This window comes from Suncus etruscus, chromosome 11 (assembly GCF_024139225.1).
Source record: "Suncus etruscus isolate mSunEtr1 chromosome 11, mSunEtr1.pri.cur, whole genome shotgun sequence".
NCBI classification, from domain to species: domain Eukaryota; kingdom Metazoa; phylum Chordata; class Mammalia; order Eulipotyphla; family Soricidae; genus Suncus; species Suncus etruscus.
This window is the reverse complement of record NC_064858.1, coordinates 9,625,082-9,639,251: the sequence shown is the minus strand read 5'-3', so window position 1 is coordinate 9,639,251 and position 14,170 is coordinate 9,625,082. Positions and strand designations below refer to the sequence as shown.

The 14,170-nt window shown below is 50.6% G+C and overlaps 1 protein-coding gene across 1 annotated transcript in view; it reads left to right on the top strand.

Annotated features, from left to right (window-relative positions):
- The window catches only part of AKAP13 (A-kinase anchoring protein 13), a 102,539-nt gene that overhangs the window by 18,344 nt on the left and 70,025 nt on the right, over positions 1-14,170 (top strand). The window contains exons 4-6 of the mRNA XM_049783243.1: positions 4,607-4,805; positions 7,237-9,940; positions 13,289-13,416. Of these exons, the coding sequence (XP_049639200.1) occupies positions 4,803-4,805; positions 7,237-9,940; positions 13,289-13,416 (2,835 nt within the window). The 5' untranslated portion in view covers positions 4,607-4,802. The remainder of the gene's footprint in view (positions 1-4,606; positions 4,806-7,236; positions 9,941-13,288; positions 13,417-14,170) is intronic.

Here is a 14,170-nt window from a genome sequence, read left to right as displayed (position 1 = left end):
GAAGTGTTGGAGTGATGTGCCTGCAAGCAGCTTCCTCCTCAGGTGGAGCGAGAGGCACCCCCCCCCCCCCGCCCCCATTTAGCCTCGCCCACCCTGTTGCAGGGGGCTGATGTGGTTTCATGGAAGATATTGCAGCAGCTCTCAAATAAGGAACTAGGTGCTGCATGCAGTTCCTGTCAGAAGATACAAAGTCTCTGTTGGGAGGGCTGGCCTCAACATCTCTCCTCCCCCCTGGAGTATGGGACTTGAGCCAGAAGAGGATGGGCTTGAGATATTCGGGATGCTGGGCCATCGATAAGTGAGTACCAGCTGCTTGGCTCTCGGTCTTTGTCGCTTGTTCTTTGCCATTCTGTGTCTGTTCTGTGTGTTCTTGGGCAGCATTGGCTTTCAGGATGCACCTGTGTGTGCGCCAAGAAGTCTCTGTTCTGCCCCATCACTGTACTCCCTCCTGTCTCTTAGGGAGTGCCCTGGAGCCTATGAGCTATGACAGTTCCTGGCACCACTGCGCTGGCTCCTGTCAGCAGCAGGTGCCCATCTGGAAGGGAATCTGCTGTTAAGAAAGGAGTTCTTTCTTTTTCCTTTCCTTTCCTGATTTTTGGGCCACACCCAGTTTTGCCCAGTGCTGTCTCCTGGCTCAGGTGTCACTTTTTACTAGACTCTGGGGACCCTCTGACATTCTGGGACTCAAATCTGGGCTGGTCACATGCAAGTACCTTAACCTATACTGTTGGTCCAGCTAAGAGAATTCTTTGCAGCAGCTGCCCTTGGACTTGGGTGTTCTGTAGTGGCTGTCCGGGTCTTGTCTTCATCCCTTCCTCTGTGCACACTTGCCACATTTTGCTTCTAACTTTACTCTTAGCTCCTGAACTTACAGATTGCTTGGGGTGAATTTAGAAGCTTGCACATTAGCCTCTCAGCTGGTTTACCAAACCTTGGTTCTGCAGCTATTTGTAGACTGGGCCACATTACTGAGGAGATTAAATGTTTCAATGCTGAAAGTGCTTGGCAAAGTTGGGCCTACTTCCCTGAAGATTAGTTCCAATGGAGTAGTGACTTCTTTTGTTTCACACTGAAGTCAGGGAATGGTGTTTGTGTCATGGCTGCCCATCATTGGCTCTCCTGATGTTACAGGAATATAAAAAATCATTTTAAAAATAAGGGGCCAGAGCGGTGTCGTAAGCGATAGAGTGCTTGTCTTGCATGCACTAACCTAGGATGGACTGGGTTTGATACCCTGGTGTCCCATATGGTCCCCTAAGCCTGGAGTGATTTCTTTTTTTTTTTTTTTTTTGGTTTTTGGGCCACACCCGGTGACGCTCAGGGGTTACTCCTGGCTATGCGCTCAGAAGTCGCTCCTGGCTTGGGGGACCATATGGGACGCCGGGGGATCGAACCGCGGTCCGTCTCCTAGGCTAGCGCAGGTAAGGCAGGCACCTTACCTCCAGCGCCACCGCCCGGCCCCTGGAGTGATTTCTGAGCGCATAGCCAGGAGTAACCCCTGAGCATCACCGGGTGTGGCTCAAAAACCTAAAACATTTTTTTTTAAATAAATCAATTAAATAAACTCAGCATCTACTATGTCCAGTTCACCCCTCACAATGCAGTTACCTGCATCGGGAAAGAAATTTTGCCTGTGCCCATGTATATACACCTCAGTTGGAAGGGGTGTTTTGTCCAGGGCAACATTTTCTGGGGCCTGTCTTTCTTCTCCCTCAACATGAAGAATGTAGAAGGTGATTTCTATAATCTGTAGTCCTTGTCTATTCTAAAGGTTAAGGCCAACTCCCATTCTTTGTCACAGTTCCTGATTAGACAAAGGGGAAATCCATCAGGAGGTTAGAACTGTTTTGTTTTGGCTTGCTGGGGTAGTACTGGGGGTAGATCCCAGAACCTGTCCTAAGAGCCCACCTTGCAGCTGCATTCCTGGCCCTGAATTTTCATACTGACTTTACATAAATTGGCTCTGTCATAGGATTAATGCTTTGTATTATCCACGTTTCATTTTCCTCTGGTAATTAATTTTTAGAGGGTCTTTTTTCCCTCTTCTGTGGTGAATTGGAAAAGTTAAAATAAATCTGGAAACTTCCCTCTGACTCACTTATTTATTGTACAGTGCTCGGGCTTTAGAGAATTGATGTGTCATAAGTTTCTGTAGAAACTGCAAATCAGAGTAAAGAGGCTTGAGGAAAAGTCAGGTGGAGCCTCTGGAAAGGACTTTCTTTTTTGGGTTGTTTTGTTTATTGTGCCTGTTTCTAAGTGACCATTTCCACCCCTGTGTTGGGGAGTGTTCCAGCAGGATCCTGGTCTGTAAACATACTCTAGCCTATTGGATGGGTTTCCAGTGAGTTAAGTGCTGCTTGCCCCAGGTGGGCCTCAAGGAGTGTCCGGACAGGAAGGACAGTGATCACCTTACTGGGCTAAACTCATGGTTTCCTCTCAGCCAAGGCCTGTCTCCAGGAGGCTGCTGTGTGACCTCCACCTCGCCCTGTTCCACCCTCCCCCCATTCCATGGAGCATTCCATTTCCCCATAGCAGCTCTTCATCTTTCTTTTCCTTTTCTTTTCTTTTTTTGGAGGACAGGGGCCCACACTCTTCCTGATCAGGTGTATCCTTTTGGAATGATTTTACCCACTTATATGATTTCCTTCAAGTTTCACACGATTTTCTGTAAGCATTTCTAGTTCTTTCCCTGGTCTGGAATTTGGTTCACATCAACAATGATGATGTTCTTTCCTTTGAAATAATGCCATGTCTTTAGCCTGTTAAGGAGCATCAGGTATTTGTGTGCAGAAGACCCAGAGCAGTTAGTGAGCCTGTGACTGTCCCAGGTTTGCCTTCTGGATGAGATCAGAAACCAGACAGACTCTCATCCCATACAAACTCTGCCTGCCCACTCAGCTGATATCCTCCATGTGGGTTCAGGTGCAGAAGGCATGGCCCACTAAGCAGCACTCACTCTGCCAGCTTGTTGCTTTGGTAAGGCCAGGAGAAGTCTGTGTCACTGGCAGGACCACTTGGAAGCAGCTCTCAACATACTTGCTTTGCTCACTGTGCTCCCAATGGAAAGGCAGAAGAGAAAGGTACTCAGTGTGATGACCCACAGATGGTACCCTCATGGCCAGTCACATTGTACAGAGGTCTAGAACCTTCATTCCATTCCCCCCCCCCCCACACACACAATGATCTAAAGGTGCCAGCTTTATTCCAGCCATCTCCACTGTTGTGACTGAGCGAGCAGATACGGAGAGCTTTGTGTGTTGGCTTGAGAGGGGAACTCAGATTCTGACTCTGTGCCATGCTGAGACCTGGTATGAGGCATTGACACTGGCCAAGGTCCCACGCAGGCCCCTTCTTGGCTGCCCTCATTCTGGTGGCTGGTGGCTGTCTGGGTGCCCAGAATACATACTTGGCTGCTTTCAACTCTAGCAAGCCCACTCACTGCCAGTGGACGATGGTGCTTCTTTCCAGCTACAACATGGAATCTGTTTGCCCTGCATTGTTACCATAGTTAAAGCCACCCCTCCTTTTGGTGGAATATCCACTAGTAATAACATTGCATGTCAGTGAAACACCAAATGAGATGGTTAAACATCTGACAAGAGTGAAACTTCTCTATGGCTTTCTCTCCCTGTAGCTACGTCTGTGACATCAGCGACCACAAGACCAGGTGGACCTCAGAGATTTGGATCCAGCCTTGGTGTTTGCGGGTCTCAGCAGGTCCCTGTGTTATTAGCTCGGGTGGTGTCCTTCCAGCAATCCTTCCTCCTGCTGCTGCCCAGCCTGCTCCCTGGGCTCTCATAGCACTGGGCTGTGAGGGGGAGGGAGAACAGGCATCCAGGGCAGCCTGGAAGGGAGTGGGTTTGGTGCGCTGGGCCTCTTTGCAGCTTGCTCTGGTTTCCACCCAGGGAACTGTGCGCTGCCTTTCCTGCCCTCTTGGGCCAGGGTGACACTGAGCAACATGGCGACAGCCCCCGAGTAGCCAGAAGTAGTCTCATGACACAAATAACACCGATACTCCTTCACACACACGCACACCCCTGCCACCAATTTTATTTCCCCCTAAGATCTTGAAGTTCCTGGAACGAAGTGCTGATTCTGAACAGGATTTAGTAGTATAGGGGCTTTGTCATAATTCTTCTTCCTGTTATAAAGGTGCTTTTTTTTGTTTGTTTGTTTGGTTTCACTTTTTGGGCCATACTGGACAGTGCCTGAGAGCTACCCATGATGTGATGCCTGAGATTGGGACTGGAGCTTTTGCTTGCAATGCTATCTACCAGCCCTTTGAGAGTTGGCTTTTCCTTTCTTAGGGCCATCAGCTGCAAGTGAAACCACAGCTGTCACCAACCCCTCATCCTTAGGATTCTGGGAGATCCCAGACTGTACTTAGTCCTGGTCAGAAGTATAGCCATCTGGGGACCTCCATTTGCTCACATATGACCCCTGAGTGGGGCACTGGACCAGCATCTGAAACAGTCATGATGCTGAAAGTGCGACCCCCTAGGAGGTGGCGTGCACCTGCGCGCGCACATATGTGTATAAGTGTGTGTGTGTGTGTGTGTGTGTGTGTGTGTGTGTGTGTATATTAACCAGCTGGTTTGTTTTTCAGGGAGGGCACAGGGGAACCTGACTCCTGGAGCTGCCTCTCCCACGAGGTGCCCTGTGGGAGCTGTTCCCTAAGGCACCGCCGAGACCTGGACATCTATACCTTGACCTCTGAGCCTGGAGCGCAGCACGGGCCCACCTCGCTACCAGATGGCTGCACGGAACATGTTTTTAAGCTTAGGAACATCCAGCAGCAGCTCATGGTAAGGAGAAATAAGGTCATGTCAGACTTTTGTGACTCGCCCATGGGTTTCCCATGTAGATAGGCCTGGCCTTATGCTCTGATGTAGAGGGTCATAGAGGTTCTCACTGGTTTCAACCTAGTCTTTGAAATCTGCAGGCATGGCACCTGCAGCTGCATGCCATACTCAAGTACTGTTTCTGTGGCGAAAAAGGAAATAAATAGATCTGTCTGGTTTGGCTTTTTAATAAACGACATATGCAGAAGCAGTCTTGGGTCACACCCGGCAGCGCTCAGGGGTTACTCCTGGCTCTACACTCAGAAATTGCTCCTGGCAAGCTCAGGGGACCATATGGGATGCCGGGATTCGAACCGCTGTCCTCTGTATGCAAGGCAAATGCTTTACCTCTATGCTATCGCCCCAGCCCAGATGAAGATCTTCTTATCCACCTGGGACCTCAAGATAAAGTTGTTGCCAGCCTAGTGAATGCCACAACATTTATTATAGACTGTAGAAATGCACTGGGCGCGCCATCCTTGGCTGGAGCATCTGCAAGGCTGCATTGAGATCATCTTTCCACCCAGTTGATTTCAGAGCTGATACGATTTGGAATGAGCTCAGCAATAATTTCATTTGAGGTTCTTCAGGGTCAGCTAAGCACACAGCTTCCTTGGGAGCTGCAGCAGGGCCACAAGCTCTCACAAGAGGGTCATTGTGTTTCCAGGATCTAATACCAGGACTTGGGCCTGCCTTTTGGGCGCTGTCTCTGGGTGAAGGTGGCACAGTAAAAAGAAATGGAGCAGGTGCTAAAGTTCCCTGTGAGGCACCGAATCCCAAGAATCAGTGGGTGTGCAGGTCGGGACCTATACGAATTTTCAGGGCACACCCCTTTCCCCAGACACTGCAATTTTTGATTTACAACCTAAATAATAGGTTTTAATAGTTTTTTGACTCAGTATTAGACTTCTAGTGGATGTATATTTTTCAGAATTATACTGGACAATAGTGTTTTTCCACCAGACCCATGACTGTCTTAACCATTCTAGTGTACTTGGTTATATTTCTTTGTATTAAAAATAAAAAGCGAATTTTCAGTGTGCAAAGTGCAAGAGATGTGGCTCTGTGGTAGACCACATGCCTAGTCTGCATGACCTTTTCATCCACAGTCCCCAGCACTATTAAAAACATGTTGCAAGAACAAATTTTGAGCTGACCTGTAATATTCGCAAACCACAATAACATCTGCAAAAGATAAATAATTAGGTATTCTGAGCTTTCTATGTTCTCATTTATTCAGTATGCACCATTAGATAGCAAAGGGACGATTTTTTTCAGGAAGCAAACTCACACTTACCAGGCCATTTTTGTTGACTCAGACCCATCACTCCCATTGCCTCAGGGGATATTGACAAAGGGTCCTAGTGTCCTCATTGAGACGCTTACCACTGGAGAGTTGATTGTTCTTGTCACCTTGTGTTCATGCTTGTTGAGTTCCCTCTAAAGAAAGACCCTACAGGACCAGACCCCTTTTTCAGCTGTACACTTGACCAGAGTCACTAGGCCTTTATTATTATAGCTAATTTATTTTTTGAAGTTTTTTATTTTTTTTTTAGGTCACACCAAGTGACACTTAGGATATTCTTGACTCTGTGTTCAGGAATTATTCCTGATGGTGCTCAGGGGACTATATAGAATGCTGGGGATGGAATCTGGGTTGGCCACATGCAAGGCAAATGCCTTTATCCACTGTGCTACCTCTCTGGTCCCAGTATTGCTATTTTGTTGTTGTTGTTGTTGTTTTGGGTCACCCCAGTATTGCTATTTTAAAAAGAAAGTGTTGGGCCCGGAGAGATAGCACAGCGGTGTTTGCCTTGCAAGCAGCCGATCCAGGACCAAAGGTGGTTGGTTCGAATCCTGGTGTCCCATATGGTCCCCCCTGCCTGCCAGGAGCTATTTCTGAGCAGACAGCCAGGAGTAACCCCTGAGCACTGCCGGGTTTGGCCCAAAAAACAAACAAACAAACAAACAAACAAAAGAAAGTGTTAAGGGGGGCCGGAGAGATAGAATGAAGGTAGGGCATTTGCCTTGTATGCAGAAGGTTGGTGGTTCGAATCTCGGCATCCCATATGGTCCCCTGAGTCTGCCAGGAGCGATTTCTGAACATAGAGCCAGGAGTAACCCCTGAGCGCTGCCGGGTGTGACCAAAAAAAAAAAAATGTTAAGGACCAGTGTAACCTACTTTCTAAAATCAACTCTTGATGCTGAAATTCTTGCCTCTACCCTGCTTGCTGTCTGGGAAGAGATTGACCCTCAACCCTAGAGGAAATGGAGCTGTGTTACTTGGACATGCTCTATGGGGGGGTAATAGCTGCCGTGGGTGCCCATTTCTCCTTCTAGGGCTCACAGCATCTCCTCAAACAGGCTTTTGATGGCGTCTTTTTTTCTCTCCTAGAAAACCCATCTCAAACCCATGGACAATCACATACTCCTGACAGGGACAGCACAGGACCCTCCGCAGTTGGTCCCAGCTCTGAGTGATCACTGTCCTCCTGACCCCACAGAACCAGTGGCCAATCAGCAGCTCTCTCCTCTTGCAGAATCTGGTGGGAGCCCTGTTGGCTCGGTGGGAGCTTCCAGGGACTTGTCTGGTGTGATTGATTCTGAAAACACAGACTGCTCCTGTTGGAAGGAGGAGGGCAGCAAACTGAGGAAAGGGGAAGAGGCTGACCTGCCACTTGTCAGGTACTCTGTAGTCCAGTCCTGGCCCATCTGCAAGGGAGAATGCCCGGAAGGCCCCCTATTAGGTGGGACCAGGGACAAGGAAGCTGGACTGCAACCCGTGGAGCAGGACCATTCAGCGAGTGGGATTGCTCCTGGGCCTGGGGTCTGGCCGCGCTCTACAGGGGAGCTGGTCCTCTGTAAGGCCACAGAGGATGGGGCAATTGAGAGTGGACCTTCATGCCTGGATACAGCTCTTCCCAGGCCAGTCCCTGAAGTAGGCACAAGTACGGCACAAAGTCTTGAGAACCACAGCACCGGCACACCTGGAGCCTCTGATGCCAGCGTCCCCAGCAGTTGTGTCCTGAACATCAAGTCCTTGGGGAGTGACACACCTGCTAAGCCTTCTTTTGCTCTCACCAGTGGAGTGCCTGTGCCTAGAAGCTCTGCGGATAATAGCAGTTCAGGGAGAGGTTGTGATGTGAGCATTAGCATACGGGCAGCACAGCACCCGTGTGGGGACCCAGCTGCAGACAGGCCCAAACCCGACACCCCGGTGGTCCCTGAACACCCCGACTACAGCTCTCCCAAGTTGGAGCCAAGTATCCCATCTCACCAAGAAGCACAGACCAGTTCCTCGCAGCTTCTGAGCCCAGCCCGTGTACCACCTAGATGTTCTTCTGGGAGTGGTGAGCTGGCTGCTGCTGCTGCTGCTGCTGAGCCACAGAACACAGTGGCTTCAGGTGGCATGGGAGTTGCAGGGGACTCTGGTCACAGTGTCTTCCCCAGTGCCAGTTGCTGCCCAGAGCCCCCCACTGGCCCAGCCACCCTTGACCCTGGCAGCGTCCCTTCAGAGCCTGTGGATTGGGGGCCTTTCAGTGTTTTGGAGCCAGAGGGCTGCAGAAAAGACCTGAAGCCAGAAGGGTCTTTGACCACTGTGCTCAAGGGGTCTCCATGCCCACAGCCTGTCCCCAATACAGAGACAGAGCTGGGCTCGGGCCAGGCAGTGACATCAGATGGGACTTGTTGTCCAGCAGGCAGTGCGGGCAGTGAATCAGTAACCAAAGATGACGCGCTGGTGTCTGTCCCCTCCCAGAAGGAAAAGGGAACAGCAACTTGTGGAGACAGACTGCACAAAGGGGCTCCGGAGTCGTGGCTGCTGGCAGAATACCCTACCGACCCGTCTGGCTGTATCCCCAGCATGGGGAATGCCAGCCCTGCTGGACTGAGCAGTGAGCTTGACGATCCTCACCTCTCTGCAGTCTCCAGGGGCCTGAGTAGTGAGGGCGACACAGATCTTTCCGTGCTGAGTGGGCGTGAGACACGGGTTGATCTGGATTTCATTTTGACTGAGGGCGGAAAAAACCTGGTGATTCCAGAAAACTCTGCAGCTTTGAGGCCAGACTACACGGATAAAGCGGATAAAGTGGCATTGGGTAGTAGCCTCGTGCAGGAAGACAGTGTTCCTTCAGGAGCTTTTCTGGGGGAACAACTTCGAACACCCCTTGGACAGCCAGCTCCAGGGGCCCATGGAGAGCCAAACCCATCTGTTTGTGCCGAGGACAAGGCCCATTCCAGGCCTTCTGTGGGCACGCCCCCGGCCTTTTGGCACACAGAGGGCCAACAGAACAATGAAGTGGGCCTGCCAGGCTCGATGCCAGTTGGGGCTGCCCAGCACCCACTGCCCCCAGCAGCAGCACCAGCTGCAGATACCAGCTCGGGGAACCCAGGGTCAGAATGGAACCCTCCTCTGCTGCCTAGTCTCAACCTTGAAGGTGCAGATGACGTTGGGATGGGGAAGGCTCCACCCCAGGGGGACGGTGCTGCCCTTGCAGCATGTGGAGAGGGGTTGGTGGCCACCAGGGCCAGTGGGGAGGAGCAGCTATACGACTCCCACGATGCCTTGTGTCCCCAAGTCCTCTGCGGCCAAGTGGCAACTCTGAACCCAGGTTCTCCAGGGTTGTCTTTGACTTTGGGAGTGCCAGGCCAGCAGGTTGCTGCGATCCTAGAAGGCATGCCTGGTGCAATGGAGGGAGGGGCACTCCCGGCTGTGGAAGGTCACCCTGCTCCACAGCAGCCTCTTGTTGGACAGGGTCTGGCCCCTGCTGCTCCTGCCCTGCAGCTGTCCCCCAGAACCAGCATGGACCAAGCCCTTGAGGAGGCTGCCAGTCACATTGTGGATGCCGTCATTGAGCAAGTCAAGGCCTCAGGAGCTCTGGGCATGGTTAGGGATGGTGGTCATATGCCACCGTCCCCTCTGACGACATTGAACCCAGCACCAGAACAGCAGGCATGTTCTCCTGTCAGGAAAGCTAGTGGCCTTCTCCCTGGGGAGATCCTTCTGGAGGGCAGAGGTCATGAAGACCCTGGGAGCCTGATTGTTAGTGAGGAGCCAGGGAGGACGCCCCCATGTGAGCCAGGACCCAGACTGGCAGCAGGTAAGTTGAGTAGGGCAAAACAAAGGTTGAGGCGCTGCTTTGAGACCTCTGCTAGGCCGTGTGTACTGGGTTACGTAATTTGGGCTGTGAATGCCAGGCCATGTATGTTGTATGTTGGGCCATGTGCTCAGGGCCATGTCTATTGGGCTGTGTGCGTTGGGCCTTGTGTCCCAGGCGAGGCCGTGTAGTCTCTGCTGGCAGACACAGGTGTCTTTGTCTTGGTTGGCAGCGACTCCTGTTCACTGGGAAGCTTGTCAAATGAGGCACTGCCACCTCCAGGAGGGCATGTCTCGGGCCTGAGCCTCTTCCTGTTGTGTTGCCTTTTAGTCACACGGGGACAATTGTACTCTACCTCTGCTCTCTAGCCCAGAATGCCAGCCTGTCTTTGGTGCCATGAAATGAGAGGGGCTCAGAAACGCCCCTAGTGGCCTTTCCAACATTACCTGGTCGGTGAGGACTGGGTGGGAGGATGCAGGATTTCCGCCCTAGCCCTGGGCCGCTGCTGTCACGGGGCAGGCCTTGCGGCTGCTTACGACAGCTTATCTAGATGCAGCAGCTGCTGGGGCAGACAGCTCCCCCAGCAGCCTGCCCCATCCCAGGGAACCATGTGTGTGGTAGCAAGGAGAGCGCATTCTTGCTTGGGGTGCCACACTGGGCTCCCCAGTGGGGCTGAGGTGGAACAGAGCCTGGAATCGGACTTAGCTTGCATCCTGGCGTCCCTGAAGGTCAGTGTGACTCATCCCCTGTGACCAGGTGCCGGCCTGGGCCTGGGAGGTAAGCAGCTGCTGTGGTTTCTTCCACTTAGTGGAGTTTTCTTCTCTGGGTTTTGAAAGCCCCTGTAAGTGGAGCTCAGCCTGGGGATGTCCAGGGTGAAGTAGCTGAACAGGGAAAAGCACTTGGGGGAAAGAGCAGTTGAAATCGGCCATGTCTCGGGAGCGGCTCTTCCAGCAGTTTGTACTGTCTACTCTGTGTTCTCAGCTGAGAGGGACACTGAGAAACCCCTAGAGGTATTTTCAGAGGTTTTAGGCATTTAGTTTTATTGTGACTAGTGATAACAACATTTCAACGTGAAGTTCTTCCATTTCAAAAACACAGCCCAATAGCAAGTCTATTTTGGGGGCCCTGGCAAGGTGGCCCCCAGGAAATGGGGGGAGGGTGGCTGTAACCTGAGCTACCTTTTTTTTTTTTCTTTTCTTCTGGGCCTTGCTGCCTCTTGGTAGCATGGGCTGGACTTAGTTCTCTTGGACTGTGAACGCACCTGGAAATGTTGTGAGACCAGAGTTGTGGTGCCTGTGAGTGAGGTGACAACACTGGATTTGCATCAGCCTCAGTCCAGCCGAGTTCATAAAGGGGTTTCCAGGCTGTGGAAAGGAAAGTGAGGTGTGTGTTGTCGGGCTGGCCTGGGTTGGGACTGTGTGGGTTGAGCTGACCACTGTTTCCCCACCCCTCTCGCCCCCAGAGCCATAGAGCTCACGGGGTCGCATGAGAGAAGTGGCCTTGATGAAAAAGTGGAACTTTCTTCAAGAAGAGCCAAGCCTGAGGAAAATCCCTGCTTAGTTCCCCCCCAAGAAAAGCCCCCGAGAATGATCTCAGAGCCAGAGGCTGTCAGAGGAAGTGTACTCCGAGTCACTCATGGGTGGGGGAGCGAGCGGTAGGAGTGGGATGTAACGGCTCAGAGCTGGGTGCGCTCAGCACCCCTCGCAGACACTGCCAGTGCCCTGACGTTGGCAATCACTGTTGACTGCTGTGGTGCGGCCTGTGTCCAGACCCTCTAGTCACGTCACAGGAAAGCTGAGCCAGAAATCACTCCCCTGGTGAATAAAATGAAAGTCACCAACAGCCCCTCCCCCAGCCAAAAGACGTTCCCCTGATTCATTTAGAAGTGTCCTACTTAAAGGACACTGCTAAGCAATTGCTTACTCAGAATTTCCTTTTTCACTTCAGTTATATTTTATTAACTGTAAAGCAGATTTGGAGTTGGTGGGGGTAGGTTTGTTGTTTTTTTTCTTAGCTAGTTTTAAGAGGATATAATTGTGAGAACAAGGAGAGATTTATAAATGCTCATCTAGAGAAATGTAGCTTTCTAAAGCTCAAGTGCACATTGCATGCGATATTAGGATGGTATTTCAACTAATAACATTTGTTTTTGGCTGAGGCGGGCCTTGCTACTCTTTGGTGTAACGACTGTGTTTCTCTTAGGGCAGCCAGTGGTAGGACCTAGATAATGAGCCTGAGAAGTTCCCGGGGGAAGCAGAGGGCCACAGTGCCAGCCCTGGGAGGTAGGGGGAGAGGGTGTTATCTCGGTACATTGTACTCTTCGATTGTTAGACCTGTTCATGAAGGTTTGTGGCAGTTGTGTTGGCTTTAGAGACCTCTCGATCACTTCCTTCTGAATCCCCTTCACCAGATGGGGCCAGGTAGCAAAAGTTGTTGCTATCTGGTCTGCCCAGCAAGCATGATTTTAGAGAAAAGCATTTGCTTATGCCAGCTTCTCAATTATTTTCTGTCATGCCCCCCTAGGAAGAAGAAAACATTTTTGTGCCTCCCCTGCGTGACTGTAAATAGTATCTTTATTAAGAAAAACTTTAACCTGCAAAACAAAAATATATAAAATAATTTGAGCTGATTTTTTAATCAGAGGTGATGTCTGAATTAATGGCTACAATGAGCATGTTTTGCAATGCGTAGCTTTTCGAAGCGGGGTTTGAAGCAGGACACAGCAACTCTCAGTTCCAGAGACATACAGAGACATAAACATGGGGCTTAGCTTGTTATGACAGTGTTTGCCGAGATCAAATGTGCCCCCTTTTACGGAGCCTTGAGGCGCACCCCACTATTTGAGAACCACTGGCTTAAGCAAAGGTGAGGTCGAAATGAGAGTGGAGAAATGCTTCACAGGGTATTTCCATTTTGGTGGCAGCTGCAGCAACAGTGTAGACAGGAGGTGTAGAGTAGAGAGTCTGTCTTGTAAAACATCTTTCCAGAGGCTGTTCCTGTTCTTTTTGTCGAGTTCTTTTGTTTTGGCCTGTATAGACAGTTACATGATGTTGTCTTGGTGGGTTACTTTGCTGCTGTGGAGTTACTTTTCTGATGCGTACAGTGATATGCTCCCAGCCTGTTGCAAATGGACCTTGAACGGCTCTTCCCTGCCTCCCTCACCCTGGGCCCAAGGCTCAAGAGCCACTCATAGCCATTGGAGGCAGCTTTGCCTGGGTGAGAGAGGCTGTAGTTCTGAACACATGGACGGACTCTTTTGCACACACACGCATGTACGTAGCACTGAGCTTGGGCTACACTGCAGGTGGCAGGTCGTGGGAAACAAGTTTTTAATCACCTCATTCTCTTTAGAAATGCCAGATATGAAGGCTGGTGATGAAGTGGATTTTCTGAGCAGCTCTGGGGACAGCACTGTTTCTGAAGAGGCATTCGGTGACGTTTCTCCTCCCAAGATGAAGCACAGCCCGAAGAGCCAGGCGGTAAGTGGCCCAGGACATGCTTGACCTGCTCGGCCCTGGTCCATTCAGCACTTTGTCTTCTCGGTGGTGTTCTTCCCTTCTCCTCTGTTGCACTGTAAACGGTAGGATATTGGGGGCTGTACCCAGCTTCCATCCATATGCTGGTGTCCCTGACCCTGTAGAGTCTGGCAGAACCCCTGCTGATGGTCATGGAAAAGACTCACCCCAAATTGGACTGTTTCTGTTGTCAAGTTTGAGTCACCAAGTGAGATTAGCTCCCCAGAGGTATCTACAGTCCTTAAGCCTAGATCCTCTTCTTTTTTTTTTTTAAATAGCACAAAAAGAAGATATTAATTTATAGCTCAGTAGTGCATAAAGTACATCCTAGTCACTAAAAGAAAAATGGATTCAGCAGTTTTCCTTTCCTAACAGCCTTATGGAAATATAATTTGCATCTCATAAAATTTACTCGAGTATAAGGACAGTTTGGTAGCTTTTGTTGTTGTTGTTGTTTTTATTTTTGGACCATACCAATAGGCACTTGTGTTACTCTGAGCTCAGAAATCACTCCTAGCAGGCTTGGAGAACCTTATTGGATGCCGGGAATCAAACCTGGGGTAGCATGCAAGGCAAATGCTATTGCTTCTGTGCTTCTGTGCCCCAACTTTGATATCTTTTTGTTCTTATCAGATCAGGGGAGGGATTGGCCATACCTGGCAGTGCTCTGAGTTTGCTCCTGGTGGTGCTCAGAGGACCATGTAGTGCCAGGGATCGA